Here is a 25087-nt window from a genome sequence, read left to right on the forward strand (position 1 = left end):
GTCAACAGTTTCAATATCTGCCGGTGCAGTTGCTCATAAATTTCAAAAGATTGACAGATGAGTTTCATTCGGATTTTGCTGCTTCTTGTAAGTCTTTGAATGGCAGCAGTGAAAACTGATGTACTACATTGTTAATGTGAGCTCAGACTTACAGAAATATTGTAATAGCACCAGTTCAACTAATTGATGATGGTAATATGAATAATGCTTAGCACAATGTGCCAGTTGGAGCTGCTTTAAATTTACTCCAGTATTAGTGTGGGCAGATTAATTCTGAATTTGAGTTTAGCCGTTTTCTTCCTATCTTGGATGTTACTATCTTAACACTTCAGAGGTAATTATGTCTGTGGTAGTGCAAGCCCTGTGACCTCCAGAACAAGTACTTTTCTTGCCTTATAGTGCAGAAGGAATGTCAGTCCTATGTATTCTCTAAGAATTACATGAAACAAATCACAGCTGGACTGAAATAAAGAGATAAATGGTCTTCAGGCGCTGGAGTCTCAAATTACGTTCCAAGAAAACCTCCATTTGATGGCCACCTAACTTTGGGTCCCTCTTAGCTCATTACGTGCCTTCTTACTTGACCTTGGTGTTCCCTAGGTTCATGCAGGCCTGCCCAAACTCTTCTTGAGAAGCAGGTTTGGGTTGTAGTGTTTTGCTCCAAACATGTACTGACAGGATCAGCTTAGAAAATACCACAACCAGCCGAGTATGTCATGCAGTTTGGTAGCTTCTTGTGTGCTGTGTCTGGCTTCTTGAATTACAATTCCCGCGCCCCCAGCCCCAACATTTAAATAGCTTTGATTTGAAAGATGTGTAGTTTTAACTCTCCATCTTTAAACTGAGAGTTACAGTACTTAGGAAATGGGAGATGTATGTTTGAGCTTCCTTATGCTGAAGAAGGCACTAAATCCAAGTATTTAACTTCCTCTGCACGTGCTGTAGTCATTAGGGTACTATATGGATGGTGCTGACATTTCTTTAAAATTTCTAAAGATCTCTGCCAAATCCAAGCCAATATCTCTTATGAAATAGAATAATCAGTGTATCTTGTCAGGGCAGGATTCTAGATGATGAATTTTAAGTGTGTTCTTTTTTTTCTAAAGCAAGCATTAACACCTCTGTCCAGTGCCAATGAATACCCTGAGCTGACCTTGCCAATAGGAAATAGTATTGTTCTTTTCATCACTCTTCTGAAGTATCCTTCAGCAGGAATTTTCTGGGAACTGAAGAGCTTGACACAGATTTCTGGATTCTACTGTTAAGGCTCGGTGCCTGAAAACTAGGTCGTAGAGCCCAGAGGCTGTAAGTTTTAGGCCCTTTGTTGTCTCTGACTCTGCATTTTGGGTGTGCTTTTTGTCTTTAGATATTCATGACTTGAAATGCAAGCAAGTTAGATAACAAATAAGTTTTGTAAGTGCATGAGGCATATAATGCTTTTTCTTTCCCTGGTGTCATGTACTTTTACATCAGTAGGAGCTTGTTTATGAATGGGGTAACATTTACCAAAAATAGGCACAAAGCCTCTGTAGTCACATACTCTTTTAATTATTTATGTACAGAAAAACTCTGGGAAAATCTGCATATGGTCCGCAGTGTAAATTTTGTAACTAGAATAGCAAAAGGCTTATTTTTATAACTGTACCATAAACACCTTTTGTGGTCCAGCTACACTCATATTTAAGTGTCTTTCTAGATAACTGCACTTGCAATATAGTTACATTTAATTAGGCAGAGTATTAAGCATTTCAGTTAAGTGTGTTGGAGTATTTAAATTTTCGTGGTTTTTTTATTTGGCCTTTTCTCTTTAATAGGGCATGATTGTGCAAATACATAAAAATGTTATGCTTAGATTTAGTTGGTGCTCTCATGTTCTGTTTTTTTTTTTTTCAATTGGAGAGCTTTATCTTCCTGCCAAGAGATCTGTGGAACAGAGCTCAAGCAAGAGATTTATTTTTTTTTTCATTTGTACATACTGGGAGCTAATAATGGATACATTTTTAAAAAGTGATCAAATCTTTTCCACTGTTGATATCTTTATTTAGCATCTATTTAATTTTATTTCCAGGACTCTCCCTCCATGTGTATCATTCCTGCTTCTGCCCCCCCACTACTTTCCCACCCAGCAATGAAAATTCTAGTAGTGCATGTTGGGGATGGAATTATGTGGTACTTACAGTGCTCTGATGTAAGGAGCAATCTATAGACAGTTCAAACTCTTGATCTTGGGGATGGTTAGAGTGACTCTTTGCAGCTTTGAAACATCATTTGGTGTTTTGAGAAGCTTGTGTATCTTCTACCATGTGATCACTGTAAGCAGCTTTATTTTTTTAAAATTTTTATAAATAGTAGAATTAATGTGATTTGAATTTGAATATGAATATGACTTACCTCTTTTTATTGTTCAAAGGTAATAATAGATTAGCATTGCTTCTTCCTTTTGTTAGCTATAGACTGCTTCAAATAGTGGGTTGGAACACTGGAAGAATAATGAGTAGCATAGCTGCAGCATGATAGGTAGGGGTTTCTCTGACTCCACTTGATAACTGAGGAATTGTTTGTTTAATATTTGGTAAGTGTCAGCTTGCCTATCTAATGAATATATAGAAGCATGGTACGTAAAAGGTATGAGAAGCTGTACTTGCGTGTCTGTTTTAATTCTTCCTGTTCTGATGGCTTTGTAACTTTGATATTGGGATCAATTAAGATGATGAGGGAAAGGTTCAAAATAAAAGTTTTATGAGAACAGTCCTATATTTCCATATCCTGAAACCATATTCTTGGGTTCCTAGGAAGTATAGTCCCTCCTGTCATAAGCTGGCATCTACATGAAGAGTCTGTAGGGACTGTACTCTCAACAGTGGGTAGTTTGCTTCAAGCTAGAAAGTATAATCATTATACATCACTAATTAATAATTATTGTACACTAATATTTTTAATAATTATACATTAAAACCTTTTAAGTTTTATCAAATTTATCTTTTCAAAATAATATTTTACTTCAGAAAGTCTGTAAATGACCAAGCAGGCATGTCATACCCGTACAGTGTGCTGGTGTGTGCAGCAGGAGTACTGACAGGGACTGTGTAGCTGAATGTCAGTTTGTTCCCACCGTTGACTTGGATCTTTCGAGTTCTGGTCTGTCTTCATTGCCTTCACATGTGGAATACGAAACTGATTAGAAATTGAAATGAAATTTATTCCATTCAGGTATTCAAGTTTAGGGACAAAAATGAATAGTTATGGAGTAACTTCACAGAAATCACTTTTACAAACTCATAGTTATCAGGACTATGGAAGTCACCTTGGAACACAGATTTCCTTCTTTTTAAAATAAGCTATTTACCTTTTTTGTTAATGTGCATTTCTTAAATACTTTGGCTTAATCAATAGAGCTGTCAATTTAAATAAACTGATGCTCCATTGAAAATTCTGCAATTACTTTGTAAAAGAGCCACACTGAAATTTCATGTGTTGCAATCCTGTTAATTACCTCTTTTGAGTGGTTTTTTCTTTATAATGAAACTTCAGGTATGTATAACCTGTGTAAAAAGAATGATCTATTGAGCATTGGACACTTTAAAAGGTAAATAAGTGTCTCTAGAGGAATTTATTTTACATGAAAGATTTCTTTATGATAATGGAGTAATTTAATTCCTTCACAGATAATGAAACTGCTGTCTACACGCTTATGCCGATGGTTATGGCTGACCAGCACAGGTGGGAACTTCTTTAAATTCCTTTTTTTTTTTTAAGATCCAAAAAAGCATGTTTGCTAGAGCTGTAGCTGCTAGAGTACTCTCAGAAATTCTGCTGCTGAATTGCTGAGACCTTCTGTAGCTGAAGTTAGTAATTGCTTCTGCACATCCCAGCATATTTTTACCTGAAAACCTGTTTTGTTTTACGCCATAGACTGGAGCTGGGATTTATTCTGCTGATGCACAGATAAATTTGTCTTAGGATAAGAACAAAATCGTTGTTCTGTAACTGGGTTGTGGTTCTGATTGTGCATGTATTGATGACATAGAAGCTCTTAGTCTTGTTAGACATCTCAGAAAGACATAGAACTAGAGCTGGACAATGAAATTGATACTTCTGGGATTCCTCGGATGAGCAGCAGTTTCTCTTACCTATTTGTCAAAGTGGTTGGGACCTGGGGCTGTATAGTGCCAGCTAAGCGGTGCTATCTTCCGAGTCTTGTAGGCAAGCAGGTAGTAACTCTTACTGATGTTGTAAACTGTGTATCTAATCAGGATAAACATTTGTTCTGCTACATAATACTTTGTTGAGATTTTATGCAAGGGTTTTAAATTATGTGATCAGCTCATTACTGGAGGTTGAAATGTTAGTAGTTCACTTGTAGTTTCACCTATTTTGAAATATTTTCTCTTAACTAATACTTTAGCTTTACTAATTCGTTAGGGCTCGAAGGGCCTTACCCTCTTGGCGTATCATGTGTCCAACTACTTCATCATGATGATTTCACATACCAGTCTCCCTTCTGAACTTTGCCTGTTGTTTGGGAAAGCTGTTGGATATGTGGTTAGGGTGTCTGTGTTGAGGTAAGGAGGAAAATAGGAATTTATAGTGTTTCAAACCAAAGCTATTAATATGCTTTTTTTCCATGTTTGTAAAGAAGTGATTTGGTAGTGTCACAGTTAATTTTTTATGTACAAGTAAGAAGTGAAAGATTAAAAGCACTGTTAACATGCGCATGCTTGAAAGCTGTTGGATCTCTTGTTCAGAAATTAGTTGGAGGGAAAAGAAATAGTGATCAAGTGAAAACCAGAGTAATTGTGTACATCTTACAGTATATACTTTGCTTGGATATTGTGAGCTTTTCTAAATTAAAATTATATTTCTGTTTGAAGGTCTGTCTCAGAGCTGCTATCAAATTCAAAATTTGATGTGAATTATGCATTTGGACGTGTGAAGAGAAGTTTGCTTCATATTGCAGCAAAGTAAGACTTACTTGAGTCCGGTCCTGAAGTTAACAATGAAAGTATTACCACAAATCTAAGGCACCAATGTAAGCTGGAAAACTCTGTAGTATGAGTTAAAATTTTGTTTTTACATTTTTTTTATATTTCATTTTTTCTTTTAGCAGTGTGCCTGCCTCATTGAGAGGACAGGTTTTATATGTGATAGCAAATGGCTTTCCAAATTCTAGTGAAGGAAGTCTTGACAGATTCATTTTTTCCTTTCTGTGAAAACTCAGTCTGTGAAGACATGTAGCCATTATGTGCATCCTGTAGACTTGCCTTTGTAGATTTAGAGAAATCTTGTCTGCAGATGCTGCTTGTTTATGAAATACTCTTAAATGGTGGGAAGCCCTTGGGTGTTCATTAGGAAGCAGCTGTTCCAAAGCAGTTCTGTGACAAAGTACTGTGACTGTAGCTGTAGGGTATATGACTTGGCCACTCACTTTTACTAAATTTTTGTATCCTGGATTAAGTATTAAAGTGCAAATTTCAAATCCATGGCCTAGATTGTTCATTATTTATGCACCTTTTCAATGGGGATAAATCTATATTGCCAAGAAACAACCAGATTAACATAACCTTAATAGAAATGAACCAGTTTTTGAAATGGCTTTTCAGCAAACTAAACTTTAAACTAATGATTAAATGTTCTATATTTGGGTCCCATTATAAACACTCTGAAAGTTACTACATTTAAACTGTTAAAAAAAAATGAAATTACAATAAACAGTAGTAGTAGTATTGCATATAAATAGCACAAATACCTGGTAGAAAAACGGGTGGAAGTTCCAGATGTCAAAGCAGGCTGTTTTACAAAAGTTTGCCAAACTTTCTATCTCAGAATCACATGCTGCTTATATAAATTTATAATTAAGAACTTAAAAAATAAATGCATGCAGATTTTTAGCATACTTTCTAGATGTATCTTTGAAAAGCTGTATTTATTGATACGAAACCCCAGGAAATTGTTCCACTTAAATTTCTGGATTCTCTTTTATTTTGGCTACTTGTTGGGTTGTTAAGAGGTTACGGAGATGCACTTTTTGTAACTTATTGTACAGCTAATCTTCAGTTTCTTTGGGTTGTTGTGTAGCAGTTCTGTCATTGGGAAGACTAGTAACAATGGATAAGTCAGTCATGACAGGTATAAAAATACTGTATGTTTAGCCTCCCAATCAGCATTTCCTCTTGAAGAGTTCAGGAGTAAGATAAACATATGATGCAAAGTTTCTGTGTTCTTGGTGATGTTGATTATCCTGAAGAGCTGCTGTACTATGAAAAGTGAAAGGGAGTTATAGGTTCAAAACAAGTAGCAAAGAAATATTTATATGAGTTTTAAAGAATTTTTTTTATATTTAAACTTTCAAATGTAACTTCCAGACAGTGAAGTGTAACAAAAAAAGAAATTATATTGGAATTTAACGGAAAATTTAGTCCTGTGAGTAGGTTAAAGATGAGGAAGGTGAGAGGAAATAGTAAGCAAAACATTTTAAACAATTGGCAGTCTTAAAGATTCACTGTTGGGTTTTAAAGTCACGAAAATCACACAGAAGGCTAGCATCTCTTCATTAGTACGAGTTATGTTCAGTCAGCTCTCACTGCATTGAAGTGTATTTCCTTTAGCTTTGTTTAACTTGAACTATGAGGGTGTAAAAAGTTTTGTGTAAAGAGTTTCTACGGAATATAATCTATACGTAGTATTGCTGTTGTCTTTATGTCAATATAGATTTGATCTGTAAGTATCCTTGTTACAGTTTTTCCCTTATTTTGTTCTTAGCTGTGGATCAGTTGAATGTCTCGTTCTATTATTAAAAAAAGGAGCAAATCCAAATTATCAGGACATTTCAGGATGTACACCTCTCCATTTAGCAGCAAGGAATGGGTAAGAAAAGTTTTTAAAACTCTTAAAAATGCATAATGTGCTTGAGCTGACATGTTCTGTAATATTTTTGCATGGTTCGAAAACAGTACTTTCGTTTTGGCACGCAGGGAATGTGGAGGCTAAAATCCGTAATTAATACTCATAAAATATTTTTTTATAAACAGGAAGTTTCTGAAATTCCAGTTTCAGTGCCAGTCATATTAATGTTTTCTGTTAAACACGAGCTTTAATGGTTTTTACAACAGTAATCGAGCAAGGGATGCATTCACCTTCCAGTTAGCTAAGAAAGAAAAGGTTTCCAAGAGGACACTGAAGGGTTTGGAAGGTTCAGAGATTTCGAATTTTCCTCCGATGGTGTCTCCAAGGAAGATTTTACTATGAAGGAAGGAATACAAATTTTGCCTGCACAGTATTAGCAGAAGGGAAAAACAAAACTGTGAGCAAGCACCTTTTATAAGATCTTTTAAGGTCTTATTTCTTGAATTGTAGTATGTGGACACACACAACTGATAATAGTAATGTCTTTTTAGAGCATATATGTCTTACAGTAACTGAACTGTATCACAGCTAGTATTTCAAATGAGGAAGAGGTAGTGTTTAGTGGCTTTTAGGTACGTGGGAGGAGTATTCGTAGGAGAAAGGAGAAAGAAGCAGCCAAGTGTGGTACATGATGAAATACAGAAATACACAGAGGAAACAGTTATGTGGAAAGGAGGCATGAGAAAGGTGCAAGTGGTACCAAATAGAAAGAAGTAAGTTTAAGGGTAAAGCGCTTCAAGCATTAGAGAGCATTAAAAGACCAAACAAAACAAGTACGAAAAACACCCCTACTTTCATTAAGGCTTTGTACTTGCCAAAAATTAACATAGTGTTATGAGTGTCTCATTAAATGATTTAGTGCTGTACTGTAAATGTGTTTACTGAAGTGTACAGACCGTGAGCTTCATAGATTTCCATTAGTTGAACCCTAGCTTCTTGTCTTGAGAGTGTAGTTCATGCTGAGCTGAAGCTGTTAAGAGTGGTGGTGAAGTACTTCTACACTTGACAAAAACATTCAGCTACACAACTGTGGTTTAGCCCTGTCCTGTCACATGCTACACTTGTGTTGTATGAGTGGTGCTACTGATGATCGCTTCTTTTTCACCTACTTACTCCTTACAAAGTGAAACTACCTGCTGTAGTTTGTACAATGATGAATTAGAGTGAATGGAGCTCTAAGAAGATACTTGGTCATATCATAAATTATTTTCCCTGGCTGGATTTTAATGTATTCTTTTGTTTATAGCCAGAAGAAATGTATGAGCAAGCTGCTGGAATACAGTGCAGATGTCAACATTTGTAATAATGAAGGCTTAACTGCAGTAAGTACTATTATCATGGTGCTCATAAAATGAATGAAGAATTTGAAGGTTCTAATTTCTTAAGCTTCTGGTGTCTCACATGTAAATAAACTGCTGTGTGTCCACTGCCCTTAAGAATCAGGGGATGTGATCAAAGTACCTAAGCATATGATATTGTTCAAAGCTTCTCTGTGTGAAAATGTTGACAATAGTACAGTGAGGTTTAAAACCGTTATGAAATACTTACATCATTGCTAAAGGAAACATACATATTATCATTTTGTACTTAGATTCATTGGTTGGCTGTCAATGGACGAACAGAATTGCTTCATGATCTTGTTCAGCATGTCAGTAATGTAGATGTTGAAGATGCAATGGGACAGACAGCCCTTCATGTAGCTTGTCAAAACGGACATAAGACAGTAAGTTTTTACATTTTATTAACACAGTGGATTTGTGAAGTATTGAGTAATGCCTCAATGTTGTTGTGTGCGGGTTTTTTGTAAACTTCAGGCTAGTTATGCACATGATAATGGTTAGAAGTATGAAGAACTCTGTTGTTTGTCTTAGTACTGACTGCATACACTTCCATGGGAGCAACTTGTTTATTCTTGTGTGGGTGATTGATCTCGGTGTTAATGGGAGTTTAAGTGACGTACTGTATACTATTCAGATGTTCTGTAAGCTGTTACTGTTTTGTTGATAACAGGTTTTGATGTAACGTTAAACATTTGACAATGTTCTTTCTTACTTTTTAGGATGTGTTTGATTTGTAATTATACCAGCTATTATGTGCTTTTGAAATCTGAAATGATTTTACTTTACTGTGAATAAAAAATGAATGTGGAGTTTGGTCAGTAGAACATCTAACAGAAATAAAAAAGTTCACAGGCTCTTCTGTGTTGATCTGTGTGAATAATTTTTAGGCCTGGCCTTGCATTAGGGCTGACTATTTACTCTCAGAGTGCAGGTCTAGGTGCTTTACTTGAACTGTGTTACAGCCATGTGGAGTTACACAGATTGTCTCCAGGACTATTTACTGTTCAAAAAAATTTATCTTTCTTCCCAGATCCTTTCTGTTGTCATTGTCAGAACTTGACTTTTGAAGACCGAATTCTGAGAAACTATCTATAGACTTACCTACTTTGTGACTGGAATATAACAAAAGTTGTTTGAGAGCCTGCTCAATATTTCCATATTTTAGAATTTGCTTACTTATTTCTTCTAGTGTGTGTTTAAAACTTCAACTTGTGATAAGGCTGTTTATGGCTGTCAATAAAAAAATGTCATTTTCCTGTTTAAATGGCTTACTTCTATAAAAAAATGTCATTTTCCTGTTTAAATGGCTTGTAGTTCCAGGGGTCTTTGGGGTTAGCTAAAGTTCAATAAAAGGCTTTGTTATTAAAATGGGAAGTTCAAAGGAGGCTTTATGAGCTCTGACAGCCCTGTTTTTTCCATATAATGTTTAGAAATTTTGGTTTTGAGATTCATTACTGAAAATTAAATCTTTCAGTGTAATTAGACATGCATGATACGAAATCATTGCAAGCCAATAGACTTTTCTATTGTTTTTCTAATGCTGGTGTTTTCTTGTGTTCTAGACGGTGCAGTGTTTGCTAGACAGTGGTGCAGATATAAACAGGCCGAACGTGTCAGGGGCAACTCCGCTCTATTTTGCCTGCAGGTTGTATGTTCTTAACTTTTGATTACTGTGCTAAAAATGAAATATATTTTTTAAAATTATTTTTTTAGAAAGCACAAAATTTAGAAAACATAAAAGCTGACTGGTATTTAATCTTGTCTCATGTTTGAATGTAGTTGGTGTCTTATCTAAATGCTTACATTAGTACCGCAGGCTTATATACCTCTTCCTAACGGACATGTTGAACACATAGCCATGCATGCTCTAGCATGAGTCATAGATAATGACTGCAGAACTTTTTTCTGAAAAAATGAGATACACCAACTTAGATTACTTTTGAGTAAACTAAAAATGCAGCCTTTTATAAGGCAAGTGTGATTAGTTTTTAATGTGCATAATGGTATTACAGTGTATGTGAAATGTGCATATATGCCTTAAAGTTGCGATGTTGAATCGAAATCATATTCTTGCTTTGATCTGTTTTGTTTTCTTCACAGTTTAGTTGTATTTCAAAACAAATCACATATGATAAATGGCCTTTTGTTTTAATTGGAGCATTTCTGCTGTTTGATAGAACATTTATAACTTTATAATCCAGTGCTTTGGTTAAAGGTTAAATAGTTCACCTGTGATTAAATGTTAGTATAAACAAAAGGAGAAATGGACTGGCCTGCCAAGACTTATGTTGCGAGAGCCCTGGTCTCTGCAGCTAGTGTATGCTGACTCTTGGCAGTTGAGAAGAAGGGAAGTGGAGAATAAATAGCTGCTAGTTAATTGAATGCCTTGGTTCTTGATTTAGGGATTGTTATTGGCCCACTTTAAAAAAAGTAAGTGACTTGCCTCATCCTGGAGGTTTTCCATGAGAAAGGAATGTGTTCCAAGTACAGCAGTGATAATTCTTTTAGAAATTAACAATTGGAGCAGCTGGCAAGGTAGATTGAAAAAGGTGTGTAGTGGAAGACATTGCCACCTTGTCAGAAGTGCTAACTGGTGGTGCTGCCATCTGGGAAGAAAGGTCACTGATGGCATGGAGACCAGGATGAGGTAGCAGTGGCTGGTGACGGCTGGAGAAGGGGTATTGGTGCTCAAAGTCTGACTCTGAAATACCTGTTTTTTCAAGGTGTTGAGTTGTGCACTTAGTCTAGAGAATTGCAATGAAGAGGTGCTTCTAGTAGGCTGTTACAGTCTTAGCTCCTTTCTGGTATCTGGAAGCTGACTCTGAATGTTTGCTGACATTGGGGCAAAGTCCAATTATATTAACCTGTTGGTTTCTTGGGCTGGAAGGACATGAATGAGGAGAACTCAGTGGGGAACTATTGAGAGACCAATGAAGCCACCTCTTCCCCTCATCTGTTAATGGTCACTCTTCTTGTGCCCTTCCTGAACTGTTAGTGCAGACAGCCTTGGTGTGTTCCAGGACAGCAAATACTCATATACATTTGTGTAAAGGGTGAACTGCACGCTAACTTGTGATGTAAAACTTTATTGAAAAACTTGTATCTGTAACTTTAATTGCTATGTCTTTTGTATCATTTCATTTCACCCATTAGATACTTCTGTATTACATTTGTCAGTATATGCCGTTACCAATGAAGGCAATAGTCAGCTAGTCTTACAATGTGTTTTCCATGAAGTCAACATCTAGTCACTGGTACCCAGTTTCTCATTTTCTTCAGAGGAAAGGGTTTTGGAAAGTATATGCTCTAGATGTTGAGGGATATAAATAATCTTTGGTCTTATTATTTTCTAGGCAATGATGGCATGTAGAATAGTTTGTGAAATTATTGACTCGAGGAAATACAAGCATCCTATACAACCTATAAACAGATGAATGAGACTGTGAAATAGACTCTGAATGGAAAAGTAAAACTCATTACTCTTCACATTTAAAGGCTAGGCAAAACATTCACATATATTGGTTAAAAGAAATTAGAGTCAAGAGTGATGCACTTATTTTGCACTCGTGCAAAAAAAATGTTTTATCAAGAAAAAGTCTTATTGATGGTTAAAGCACAGACACATACACCCCAATCTGGTAGGAATGAGCAGAGAACTCAGTGAAGGAAACTTTCTCTGTGAAGTATATTAGGATGTGAATTGAAAAAGAGCTCTTTTGTTTTATTTTCACGAAATACAGCTCCTACATATTTATCAGGCTAGGCTAAGACGAATAATTTCTGAATGAGGTTGACTGTGGCTTAATAAATGGGCCATACCTAATTTTGCACTGTGCTTCAGCAGTGGCCTTGAAAGCTAGTGGAAGAATATAAGTGGCATTATCTTCCATCCTGTGTTTCTGCTTAGTTTCATACCATAGCTATTTGTTTTCTTCTAGATTATGTTGTTTGATTAGATGCAATGAAGTCAGATATATCACGTATTGTACTATAGTATTGTACTATAGTAGAACATAAGTGCTGTATTAACTTTTTCTTATTTTTTTTTGAATAGCCACGGTCAGAGAGACACTGCACAAATTCTTTTGATGAGAGGAGCCAAATATTTACCAGACAAAAATGGTATTACTCCACTGGATCTCTGTGTGCAGGTACTGGTGTTTGTGGTTTTTTTAATGACCTTCTCCCACTTACTACAGTGTCGCTTGATGAGCGTTGCCTTTTCTTATTTTTAAGGCCTATGAAAGATGATAGTTCTTTGGTGAAACAGAAATATAAAAATAATTTTTTTGCAAATAAATTGCTCCTACAGGCAGGCTCCCAATTTGTACCCTTTGCAGAAGCTTTTAACATGTTTAAAGACTGCAAGGTTAGAGCTCGTCAGAAACAGAGTTTGCAGAACTCCATTTGACTAGAAAGTTTGGGAATCCTTGGTATAATGGTAATAGAATGTTTAGATGATTAACTGTTAACAACTAAGCGGTAAAGGCATGCATTAATGGGTTGTTTTTATTTAAATTAACAGATTTTCTTAATCTTGGAGAGAGATTACTAATGAAAACAAACAAAACTTACATGGTGCTGACTCTGTTACTTTTCAGAGGTATTCCCAATACTATATCTGGATGAGGAACAAAAGTCTTAAGCATTTTTAACTACTGTGCAAAACAGTGTCTTTCTTGTTTGATACCAAAAATTGTTTGTGCTCCTTGCTAGGGTGAACAATTCCACATATTTCTGTAGGATCGGTTTAAAGTTAGTATGTAAATAACACATAATGAATGAATGGAGGCTTTTGAACCTTTGCAGGTAGTCAGACTAGAAAACTGAACTGGAGGCTAAAAAAAAATAAACCACTGCATTTAGTGGACATCACATTACCTCAGTGCATGTCATTAGTTTGGCAGGATAAAGTTAAAATGTTCTAGTCTTTTCCTGTACTAGCAGATCATTTCAATCTCAAATTACTTAATTTCTGAAGACTCTTCGTGGGCCTGAGATCTGCTGTTGAAGGTAGCTCTGTGCATGTGGTAGATACGACTGTCTCCAATACTTGTGGGATATTTTTTGAATGTTTAACTCTGAAAATTTTATTTCATAGAATGTCTGTGGAAGATCTGCATCAAGTAATGTTGCTTACAGCATTTTTTCTTTGATATAAGAAATCCTAAGAAGTCTTTAGCTCCAGTTGCACAGAAGTACCAGACGTCTATACTGTCTCACTACTGATTCATTTGTGAAGTTAGATTTTTTTTTCTCTTTATTATGGCAAAATCACTTACCATTACCATAAACCCACATGAAATCTAGTCAATTTTGATGCTTTCTGCAGCCACAGACCTGTAAGACAGTATACCATTGTATACTTAATGGTGCTATTCTTAGTTTTTATGATTAGTGTTTCAAATGTCTGCTTCAGTCTCCAGTTTTACAGTCCCTAGGGCACCGCTTTATATGTCAAAATTTTGTCAACTTTTTTTAGGTGTGAGTAGTGACACCTGGTGTTTGCTATTTTGTAGTGATGATCTTACTGTGTTTGAGATAACCTAGTTTACAAATTCATGATACTAAATAAAAAAGGAGAAACCAAAATATTTTCTTTCCATTTACATCAGGTGTTTTAATCTATGCTTACAGAGCAGATACATGTTTTTAGAAGACTGAAATTATGGATTCATATATTTCTTGCCAACATGTTATTACCTTGTTTTTGAAGAGCTGACTGCAATTCTTGTGGATTCTGGGTGGTTTTAATTTTAGTACTTAATTTCTTGGTGCCACGAATAATTAAATGAATCTGTTATCACTGAAGCAAGATATAAACTGTCCTGATACGAGTTGCAGCATGTTGTTAATACATTACATGGTCATCTTTCCAGTGTAGAATTTGATGTGTATGCAGTGTTAGATGCCAGCTTAAAAATGCAGCTGTGTTAAATAAGAGTTGATAGAAATAAACCACAAATTCAAGTTTTGTTCTTTCCAAAAACCGCTTTTCTCAAAAGGTTGTGAAGTTGGTCTGAGCTGAAGATTAAAGGCACAAGCAGAATCATACTTGTGTATTGATTTTAAAGTTAAGTAACTGTCATGGGTTTATCTTATTTCTTCCTTCAACAAGTCAGAATTGTGCCTTATGAATCTTTAGGTAAATACTTGTTTTGAAGGATTAGATTCTGGGTGTAATTAGGTAGACATGTTTCATCCGTCAGCAATGGGAAGAGGAGCTAAATACTGCACTATTCCTGATTTCTGGTAAATTGTTATGTGAAGAGTTGTTCTAATGTAACTTGGCTTTCTAAGTAGGAAAGTGTTTCAAAACACCGAAGAAAGGGAGCGGCTATATGTGAGCCACTATACTGAAAGAATTTGATTCTGTCTTCTCCCAAGTTTTGTGATATCCAATTTTGATACATTATTTCAGTTTATTTTAGGATTGAATTTCTCTATACAGTATTAAAAAAAAAAAGTATTTGTAATCCTCAGTAGGTTTTAATGCCTATAATAGTATAAACCCAATTGTAATGCTTCTTTTAATTAAAACATTTTTTGAACTATTGCTTTTTAGGGTGGTTATGGAGAGACTTGTGAAGTCTTAATACAATACCATCCTCGACTTTTCCAGACGATAATTCAAATGACGCAGAATGAAGATCTGCGAGAAAACATGGTAATACAGTGTTATGTGGTTTATAGTTACTGATCTCTCTGTGTTGAGGAGATCTGATTGCTCAATGTTAAGTGCCCTGATTAGAAGACAATATTGGCAGCTGCCTGTTAGCGCCGCAGTAGTTCAGCACTATGTATTTTTCTTCCCCCCATGGAAAATGTACTGTCTTCACATAGTTTTAAACACAAGAATTTTGGATTAAGTGTAGGATCTATTTTAATTTAGTGTTTTAACTTTGCATATTTGGTAAAGTGATCTAGACAATGTAAGAATTGAAAGAGCAGACTTCTTGCAAGCTTCAATAAAAGGTGCCATAGAGCATTCTGTATATACAATTGCTTTGTGCAATGGGGCCTGTTTTCCTTCATTTAGTGGTTCTCTGCAGATACCCATTTTAGGATATTTCTTAGGCCTTGAATCATCTAGAATGAACTTGAACGTTCGGAGTATGAACACTCCTCTGTATGAAGTTGCCTTATATAATTAGAGTTTGAAAGATTGCAGCAGCAATTTTATTTTATTATTATTGATGTAGATGAAACTATTGTTCCTCTTACAGTGGTTCTTGTATACCTTGATTCTTCTGTTGTTGTGGGCTAGTGCAATCTAAAGCAAAGAAAAAGCAAGGAAAAGAATTTTTGTTTCTTGATTTTGTAGGAAGAAGGAACCATAGGGTGCTTTTTTTCCCCTTCCAAATCTAGCTAGCTGTCGGTTTTTATATTTTTTCTTTGCAAATAACTGCAAACAATTTTACAGACTGCAAATTAAAAAAAAAAGAAAAGAAGGAAAAATAGATTTAGTAAGGTATTGGCTGCCACTTCACTGCACTTGGTTATGTAGATTTTTGAAGTTTTTTATTTTCTCTGTAATCCCATTATTTCCACTACAAGACTGAGGATTTATAAGTCTATATAGAAACAGTGTTTAAATTTCTGATACAGGGTTGAGTTTTACAAAGTAAAATGACAGAGAGGTGAGAATTCTCAAAGTGTATGTTAGAAGCATGGGGAGATGGTATAGATGATTTCAAATAAAAGAAAATTTAAGAACTGAAACCATGGAACAAAAAAGATTTTCTACAGAAAGGTAAATGGCAAAGTGTATTATTGTATATTGTAGAAGTAAAGACAGTAAGCAGGAAAAATTAATTTCATCTGTCTGAGTAATAATGGCGGAGGTACGTGCAAACCCAAGATCTGAATGAGAGGATATACAAAATATATTAGAGATACATATATACCACGTATATATATAGATATATATGTGGTATAGTTATGCTTCATTGCTAAAATAGAAGCATATTTTAAGTGTGGTTTTCTGTGGCCAAGTCTTTTCTGCCCAAAGTCTTGGCTAATTACCAGTTCATGTGATCTGAAAGGACTGCTGTGAAGAGACTGAATGTGCCTTAGAAGTCAGGACTCACATTTTAAACGCTGACAAAATGGAAAAGTTATCAACAGACTGCAGGGAGAAAGATACTGCCTTAGCCATTTCTAGCCAGAGGTTCAGCTGAACCTTGAGAAGAACTTTCACATAGTCAAGGACGGTGAAGTATTAAAGAGATCAGTTAGTGAAGCTGCAGGGCTTCCAGAGTAGAAGGCATCTGAAAGTGAGTCAGGCAAACTGGACAAGCCAGTCTGGATCACAGATAGAAGTCCTGCTTTGGGGCAGAGTGTTGGACTAGATGACCTTATTTCAGATTCCTTTTCATTCCACCTTTCTAAGGGGAAGGTGAGAGGAATTACTGAACTTTGTGAAAGTGAGAGAGAAGGGAGTAAAGGAGGATGCAGTAGGAGTGTGTGAAGAGCAGTGTCACAGAAGAGTGAGTTTATCTGCAAGAAAAAATGTTTAGGCTAGAGAGAGGTGTAGAACAAAAAAGTTGAAGACAGGGCAGTGTCTGGGTGATTGCAGCATCCCGTCTTCATGGGCCAAGTGGTGGTATTAGCAATAAAAAGGACAATTTTGGGAAGAGGGCAATCATAATGGTTGTTGCTTAGCAGGGTATGACTTCTTATCCAAGGAAGAACATGCAGTATTTTGAGCAAAAACGAAGGTAGTGAGAGCAAACTCCATGATCCGAGGTTCATTTATGCTGTATCATAAACTAACAGTACACTAGTTTTTCAGATGAAAATAAGTTGTTCTTAGGAGTTAATGATACATGGTTAAGCATTCATTGTTCATAGCATTCTATAATACTGTATATCCTGTGGTACATACACTAGAACATATACCTTTTCAGTAATCTTTGTAAATTATAATGAAATGCCAACTGAGGTTAAATTAGATTTGGACAATATAGATGTATGTTAATATTGCTAGATATTAATGCTTGGGTGATAATGTTCTAAATTAAATGTTGATCTGACGCTCCATGACACTATGTCATTTCTTTTGTTCTAATTTATCAGTTGCGGCAAGTTCTGGAACACTTGTCTCAGCAGAGCGAAAGCCAGTATCTTAAAATCCTAACAAGTCTTGCTGAAGTTGCTACAACAAATGGTCACAAACTACTTAGGTAAGTGAGAGGATCATAAGTAGGTTGACAAGCTACCTGGTGGTTAGTGCCACTTAGTAGTTTTAATAATCTAAACTATCTGGTGCTGGACACATGCTGGAGTAGATGGATCTTGAATCTGATTCTGTATGACAGTACCTGTTTAGATCACTGTCTTTACAAGGACTTCAGGAGTGAAGTTTGGTGTCCTTGTATAGCTGCTGCCACCTAGAAGCTTGAGTTGCAAAGTGTATTTTTTGTTTGGTTAGTTTGGCTATGGTCAGCTTTAGGAAGCAAAGCTTTTTAAAAGCCTGACTTGTCAGTCATTCCTTACCGCCCCCCCCCCCCCCCCCCCCTTTTTTTTTGCTTCTCTTCCACATCGTTACTTCTCTGCGTGCTTTCTTAGTATGTTTCAGGAGAATTTTGTTACTTCAGATGCTTGTCTCATGTTTGCTGGCTGTCATTGCCTTCCCTGGCTATTAATATATGTAAGACAAAATTTCATGTACTAATGCACTGTCTCAGCAACACAAGAAGTGATTACTTGGGGAAACACATATAATAGGCAGGAATATTTTCCTAGTATGCTTTCCAAGTTTTTGTGGCATGTGTTTGAAGGAGTTTGTGCAAAAGGCCTCATCTGTGATCTCTTGGAACACCATTAACATTTTACTGTTTCCAAAAGGTAGCAGAATTTGCTCTAACCTTTATGCTTTACTAGCAGCTAAGCAAATCTTTACTGAAAGAGGTCAAGAGCCTGTAAGTGTGAGTGGAAGTTCCTTAGTAACTTGTTCTAGATGGCTTTTTGGAAAAGAGGTTTAAGAGTGTTCTGTGATATGAGGTGCCTGGCAGCATAGGATGTAGAGGAATACGACTTTGAAAGCCTTTTCTCAACTGGGGCTGGGGTGCGAGGAGCCCGTCAATTAGAGACTAAATATATTCTTAGTTCTAGTTGTTGCTTTTTTTTTCTTCCCCATCAGTCATACTAAATTTGATTGGAGCTTGTAGATAGCAGGCCAGAACTCCTAGACAATGCTAGGAAATTCTTGTTCTGATGGGTGTTCATCTTGATGAGCAAGTGTAGAAGACTGAAACACTTCAGGTGTTTGGGGTTAAAGTGCATAGACACATTAATGACATTTTGTTGCTGCAAAGATAGCTTTTTTGAAGAACTTTAGCTGTTGATGGGCTTCATTGTGCAATCAGCTTAACTTGTAACACATTCCTTTTGTCTCTAGACTTCACTAGAGCCAATAGATCTTCCACAAATAAACAATGATGAAGTGTAAAACCATTCTGCAGGAAAGGGTTTCAAATTTGCTTTATTTGGGGACATTTATCAGAAGTCATGGCAGCAGTATTAGATCATATAAGGCAGTATTTGTTTCTATTTAAGTATCTTCAGAGATAAATTAAAGAGATTGTGTGTTTAATTTGATTTATTACTGTTATTGCTCCTCTGTACTGAGCAATGCTTCCTCAGTATGGGTGTGGAAACAGTATCTGTGTGCCTGTACTGTCTCTGAATTTAAGCCAGTATGTACTCCTCTGCGGCTGCTTGTGGGTTGACTAGTGGAGGCTGAAGACAAGGTGGGAAGCTTTGCATTGTGTTGGATGAGCAGGCATTTCCAGAGATGTCTGTGCTTTGGGTGTCCTGTGGACCCTAACTGTCCCACTTCTCTTTGGTTCTTTGTACTTTGTAATATATCACAAGGGAAATGGAATTATTTTCTTTTTCTGTTGCAAGCTACAGTTTCACAAAACTGTTTCTCTGTTCTCTCCGATTCTGTTCCCTGTCAGAGGCTTCAATATCTGCTTCAACTAAGTATTTCTGAGTTCCTTTATTACTAAAACCAAGGATGAATATAGACCCTCTGACCTTGGGCCTCTTTCCTCTCTTCTCCTCCCAACAAATAATGTGTAAAATGCACTCTGTACATGAAATCCTCCAATAACTGTACTCTTACATAGCTGAATTAGTATTATCACTGTTAGTTTTCTGGGTGCTAACCCGCAGCCGGTTGCTGTTGGGTTTGTTTGGTTGGTTCAAGGGTGTCTAAAGTTGTTTTTTGTAATGCTTCTAGCAGGTAGCCAGGATTGCCACCAAGTTTCTGCCTGAGGACTTGCCTTGAATACCAACAAGGAGCTTGTTCAGTTAGCATTACCTCCATCATCTATTTCCTCTTTCCAAGAAATAATTGTAGTGTGATGTGACTTGGTCTTGCTGGTGCAGATTGGGCCTAGCTGAATGTTTACAAATGTGCTAGTAAAAGCTTCAGTAAACTATTAAAAGCACCTGAAGGTGTTCCTTTGTATGTGGGTCCTCTTCCTGGAGACCAGGAGATTTAAACTGAATTTCACCAGGAAAACACTGCTGCTGAGGGATGATAAACCTCAAATCAAAATGTTTGGGTTTTCAATACTTAAGTTAACTTACTGTATTCATAGATTCTTTTGATATATAAGCAAAGATTTTACAAATGCTAATTTGTGGCTGTGACCAGAGCATCTGGTAATATAATTACAGCATTTTAGTCAGGGGATTTTCTTTTACATGGTTTAAAAACTTAATGTTGTTAATGTTGCACTGTTTAACTCTGTGTTTCTTTCATATCTCCATTTACTGAAAACCTCTCTGGTTTGTCTGTTTAGATTGTGACAAGAAATTCATACATTGTGTATCAGTTTGGTAAAATTCTTAGTATGTGGCTTTTAAAAATTAACATTACATTGGCAGCCATTAAAATGTAGTGCTGAAAACAAACAGGTCTTTTGTTTTTACCCATACCATTCACAGAGAGAGTGAGGTCATGATAAAGGTACTATGATGTTACAACTAGTTATGTTACAGATTTGTGAATTAACAGACTCTTAATTGTATCAGAGGTTTACAGCATCCTCTAAGACGCCAGTTCTCTGGGCTATACCAATCATAGTTAGAAAGTGTGCTTTTAAGTTGGCAAGTACTTTAAGGATAGAAATATGTGCTTGCTTGCATTTATGAGTAGAGTTCTGTAGAAAAAGTTTTAATTTGCAGTTTTTGTTATATGTTCAAGACAGAAGAATTCTTACTACTTGAGTTTTAAGGAAAGAAGACAAAGTTGAATTCAGTGAAGATGTTTTGCTTGTACATGAACTCACTAATATCTCATATTCCACACTGACCAGTTCAGTTAAGAAGACATAAAACTTTTATTTATTGGATAAATAAATAACATAGTGGTGCTTTTGTGTAGATGCTTTTAGATGATGTTCCTCCCTAGTAGAAAAAGTGGCATCTTTATCCTGATCCCTTGTCTGTTTGAGGTAGTTAGTGGGCATTTAGGATAATAGCTAGGTGGGGATGCGCTGTGGCAGCATATCTCATGATCATGCACTTTTACCATTAGAATGCTATCTTTTCTGGATTGAAAAGCATTTTCATCTGGATATCCCAGTTTGTTTTATATGTTTAGGTCCTTACTGTAGTAAGCTGAACTTCTTACCAGCAGTTCATAAGAAGTGTACATGTGTGTAAAACCAAATGAAGTATTTTACAAGACCTGGAATTTGCTGTTCTTAACTTCGCTTCTTGTTAAAATTATGAGTACATGTTAGTAAAATTATAGTGCTCATATTTGACTTTTGGTGCTGGTGCAGGAGATGAAAGTTAAAATTCATTAGGGTTTAAAGCTTAGGGTTTTTTCGGCATTGTGTGTCAGACCCTGCCATTAGATTGCTTACTCCTTAATATAGTAAATTGTTTCATCTAGGAAAGAAACTTAAATATTCCATTTTTTCCCCCAGCTTGTCAAGTAATTATGAAGCTCAAATGAAGAGTCTCTTAAGGATCGTGAGGATATTTTGCCATGTCTTTCGCATTGGCCCATCCTCTCCCAGTAATGGAAATGACATGGGCTACAATGGAAATAAAACTCCAAGAAGTCAGGTGTTCAAGGTCAGAAAAGTATATGATGTTGTTAGGAAGATAGACGTTAAAGAGGTGAATTTCACAAAGCATGCATTCATTAATCAGACATCTCATGAACAGGAAGTAAGTTTGGTTGATGTCCCTATCCCTTCTTAAGTTAAGCCTACTTCTTTCCTCGTCCTTATTTTTTTCCCACTGGATTCATTTAACCACTGATGCACATATCATCTTATGATTTCTGTTTATTTCTTATTTAATGTATGGTTTATTAGATGTTGAAAGTTTAGTTACCCAATTGATTTTCATAAACTTTGGTTTTATTTCTACTATGTTATTTAAGAGTGTAGTAGTCTCAAAATGTGGTAATATAATAGATTGTGTTAATGTAATTTCAGAATTATATTTGGAGATTCATTGGGAGTTATGATCATTCAGTTTTACCTAGCTTTACAAGATAAATGGAAATAATTTAATTTTTAATCTGTTCATTGCTTTCACTGTGACCATGGAGTGTTTTCCCTGAGTTGTTCTTGAATTTTATTATTACATGCTTTGAAACATACTAGCTTACTACTGCCCTTGCAAGGTTATTGATTTATAGCTGTTTTCAAACACTTGCTTTAGGTGCTTGCCATTTAGATGTTTTATTTCTGAAGGCTTTTTTTATACTTGTTGGGTGAAGAATCCCTCTGTAGAAAATTATAGCTTACCTTTGTGTGGAGCAGTCCCGGTTTCGTACACACCACTTAATGTGCAGTGGGTATATAATTGACATACTATTCAGAGCACCTAAACAAAAACTGAATGACTTTTTAAGACAGAGCTTTATCAACAATGTCATGAAAGACGATACCCTTAATTCCAGATATATTTAGTTAAGTAGCTCAGTTTTTGTTTATATTTCTTCTCTTGGAAAGAAGGAAAGCATTAGACTATTTAGAAAACAAGCACAAATGTTTGTTTTTCTGATAGCAATACAGTTTTAATAATGAAATGATTTATATAATGACTATAAACTAGTGCTTGAGAATGAAAAATACTGTGGTTAAAATATTGTACAGTGTGCAGTGTAATAACTGTCTTTTAGCTGCTCACTAAAATATATTAGATTGGCACATTGTGAGTTTAACCAAATTTCCATTTTCAAAAAACAAAGCCCTCCACAAATCACAAGAATAGTTTTATTAAAGACAGCATTTTCTAACAGTTTTAATGAAAAATGATTTAAACTTACAAGGCCAAATAACAAGCAGATGTTAAAAATACAGGAACTATCTGCAGTGAGATATTCTGCTACCTTATTTTCTTTAAGGTTTTAGGAGTAGCTGCTCTCATCTCCTTGCATTTTGTGTTTGCTCATAGCCCCAAAAGGAAACCAAAAAAAGTGCTCAATGCTTTTCAACTCCAGATCATTTCAGAATTCAATATAAAACAAACAAAACCATTCAATTGCAAATTTTGAAGGAAGTTGTATTTCAGCAGAATCACTTATCTGTGTGCCCCAACTACTCTGTATGCTGAAAGAATTGTTTCTCATGTAAGTATGGAGTTAATTCTTGTGCAATAGACATACATTACACAACTGGCATGGTTGTTCCAGAAAATACCAGTAATTCTTAATTGTGTAAAACCAACATTTATGTTTTCTAATAAATGAGCAAAATACATACTACTGTTACATTAGCTAACAAAACAACAATTTCAGGGTTATTTAAAAATATTTATCGCTATTATTTTAATTTATTTTAAAATTATTAAAAAGGAGGTAGCTCTTCATTAGGGCCGCTGCCGACTCTGTGATTCTTTTAAAGAGTGATTTAAATTTCAAACTCAAAAATACAAAACTGCTGATGAGATCTTACTCTCATTTGGGAATGATGCACACAGGTCTGGCAATGCTAAGTAAGTCTTCAGTCTTCAGTTGTGGTTGTTAGCCTGTGCTTTGTTGAATTTATTGTAACTGGATAGTGGGAGATCAGACACAGTGCTGAGTCAGTTGGGTGACTTCCTGTTCTCTCTTATTTCTGCTTTCCCTTTCCTTTTCTTTTTTGTCCTTTCCTTGAAAACATGGTTGTGATGGTCCCTTTTGCCTTTTGGGAGGAGGGAAGAGAAGTTCCCTATATCTAGATTATTACAGTGGTATGGAGGCTACTTGAAGACCTCGCAGTTGTACATCTTCATTGGTACCAGTACTTGTGTGTGGGACATGCAGGTCAGTGCCAAAGAACTCCTCTTCTGGTTTTTGTTTTATTTGAGTTTTGTTGAATATAGGCTGTGGAAATGTTTAGTACAGGCTATTAAGGAAACCACAGAGGTTGGTGCTCCAAAATGATAGTTAAATCTGTATTAAAAAAGTCAACATAGAACTTAAAGATTTTAAATTTGAGGTCTGTATTGAAGTTGGAATTTGCTGCTGATCTTACAATTCAGTTGTGGGAATAAATGTTGTAGATAATTTGAATTTTGATAGAGGTTTTATGGGGAAAACAAGTCTCCCAGGCTGCTGGTTCATGTCCCATGTGAGGAGATCTTGAATACTTTCAAAAGCACAAGAAAATCGTACAGGTCACCCCCACTTCTCTGAATGCTGTTTATTTGAGTGAGTGAAGACCTCTAGATACTGTCTTTCTTTTACTATATGGGAGGCTAATGTGTTGTTCAATACTGCCTTTTTTTTTTTTCTTTTTTTTTCCCAAGAATGGAACTAGAAACTTATCTGGAGAGGAATGAGGGTAGCAGTGATAGGAGTTCTGTCTTGCAGTACACTTGTGCGTTAGGTGGAGGAACATTGTCAGGCCTTATCGCATGGTATAAGGCATTGTTTCCTTTCTGTCTGAACACACTCCTGTTAGGTCCAAATAGATAATTTGCATGACAACCTTTAAAGATGTACTTAGTAACTCCTTTTAAGAAGCTGGTGTAAAAACATTGTTTATCCAATATAAGAAATGAAGAAAAACTTTCTTCTGACTTTTTTTCTTAATGTTGTATGTTGAAGTTTTCTGTTTTTGTGTACTGATTGAACTCATTGTGAAGAGTTGTCACTGTAATCTAGCTTGGAAGGGATTGAAAATATGAGTGTATCTTGATCTAAGGCTACTGAGGAATGTTATTGCTTGACAAGGACAAGAAAGTCATAGGGCCATCTTTGCTTTACTCAGTTTTCTGTATGTAATTAATTACAGGCCTGGTCAGTTGAGGCCTATCCGAATGTTTTAAAAGTGGAAACACTAGTTAATTAAGATGTGCAGTTGTACTGATCTTGCAAGGAACAAAATAGTCACCAAATTTCAACACCCACTCTTGAAACAAGCTACTACTAACTTAAATGAGATCTTACCAATGAGGAACTGTATCAATAGTAATTTTAACCAGGTTTACATTCATCACTTTTCCATGTATCCCTCTACCAGTTGCTGTTCAGTGTGATCACGTAGTAGGTAAACTTGCTGCAAAATCTCTCTGTCTAGTTGAACAAAGTTCAGAAGCCTGTAACATTTTTCCTTTCTTTGAGATACTTTTCTAAATGGAATTGACTTTTCTGCTGTGACACAGTCACATCCTGGATTAGCAGTCTTATGCGCTCTGTGTCTTAAAAGATTAGCTATCTCTCACCCGGCCAAAGATTTTGCTCCAATGTTGCAGTTTGAGTATGGGTTTGGTTTCTAGTGTCTTTCTTTCTAGATGCTGAAGAAGGGATCTAGAAAGCATGCTAAATCCTTGCATTTTGGAGATGAGGTGTGCAGCTGTAAAAAGCTTGGTACTCAATC

At 35.9% G+C, this 25087-nt stretch overlaps 1 protein-coding gene across 3 annotated transcripts in view; it reads left to right on the plus strand.

Annotated features, from left to right (window-relative positions):
* The window catches only part of HACE1 (HECT domain and ankyrin repeat containing E3 ubiquitin protein ligase 1), a 53915-nt gene that overhangs the window by 1080 nt on the left and 27748 nt on the right, over positions 1 to 25087 (plus strand). The window contains exons 2-11 of one of the 3 annotated variants that reach the window (XM_055713675.1): positions 3666 to 3720; positions 4872 to 4961; positions 6760 to 6864; positions 8150 to 8225; positions 8495 to 8626; positions 9806 to 9888; positions 12298 to 12394; positions 14809 to 14910; positions 17322 to 17428; positions 21194 to 21440. In XM_055713675.1, the coding sequence (XP_055569650.1) occupies positions 3666 to 3720; positions 4872 to 4961; positions 6760 to 6864; positions 8150 to 8225; positions 8495 to 8626; positions 9806 to 9888; positions 12298 to 12394; positions 14809 to 14910; positions 17322 to 17428; positions 21194 to 21440 (1094 nt within the window). Of the gene's footprint in view, positions 1 to 3665; positions 3721 to 4871; positions 5030 to 6759; positions 6865 to 8149; positions 8226 to 8494; positions 8627 to 9805; positions 9889 to 12297; positions 12395 to 14808; positions 14911 to 17321; positions 17429 to 21193; positions 21441 to 25087 lie in introns of those variants that run through there. The other 2 variants (XM_055713676.1, XM_027814626.2) reach the window with 2 other exon arrangements.

Source organism: Falco cherrug, chromosome 6 (genome assembly GCF_023634085.1).
Source record: "Falco cherrug isolate bFalChe1 chromosome 6, bFalChe1.pri, whole genome shotgun sequence".
NCBI lineage: Eukaryota > Metazoa > Chordata > Aves > Falconiformes > Falconidae > Falco > Falco cherrug.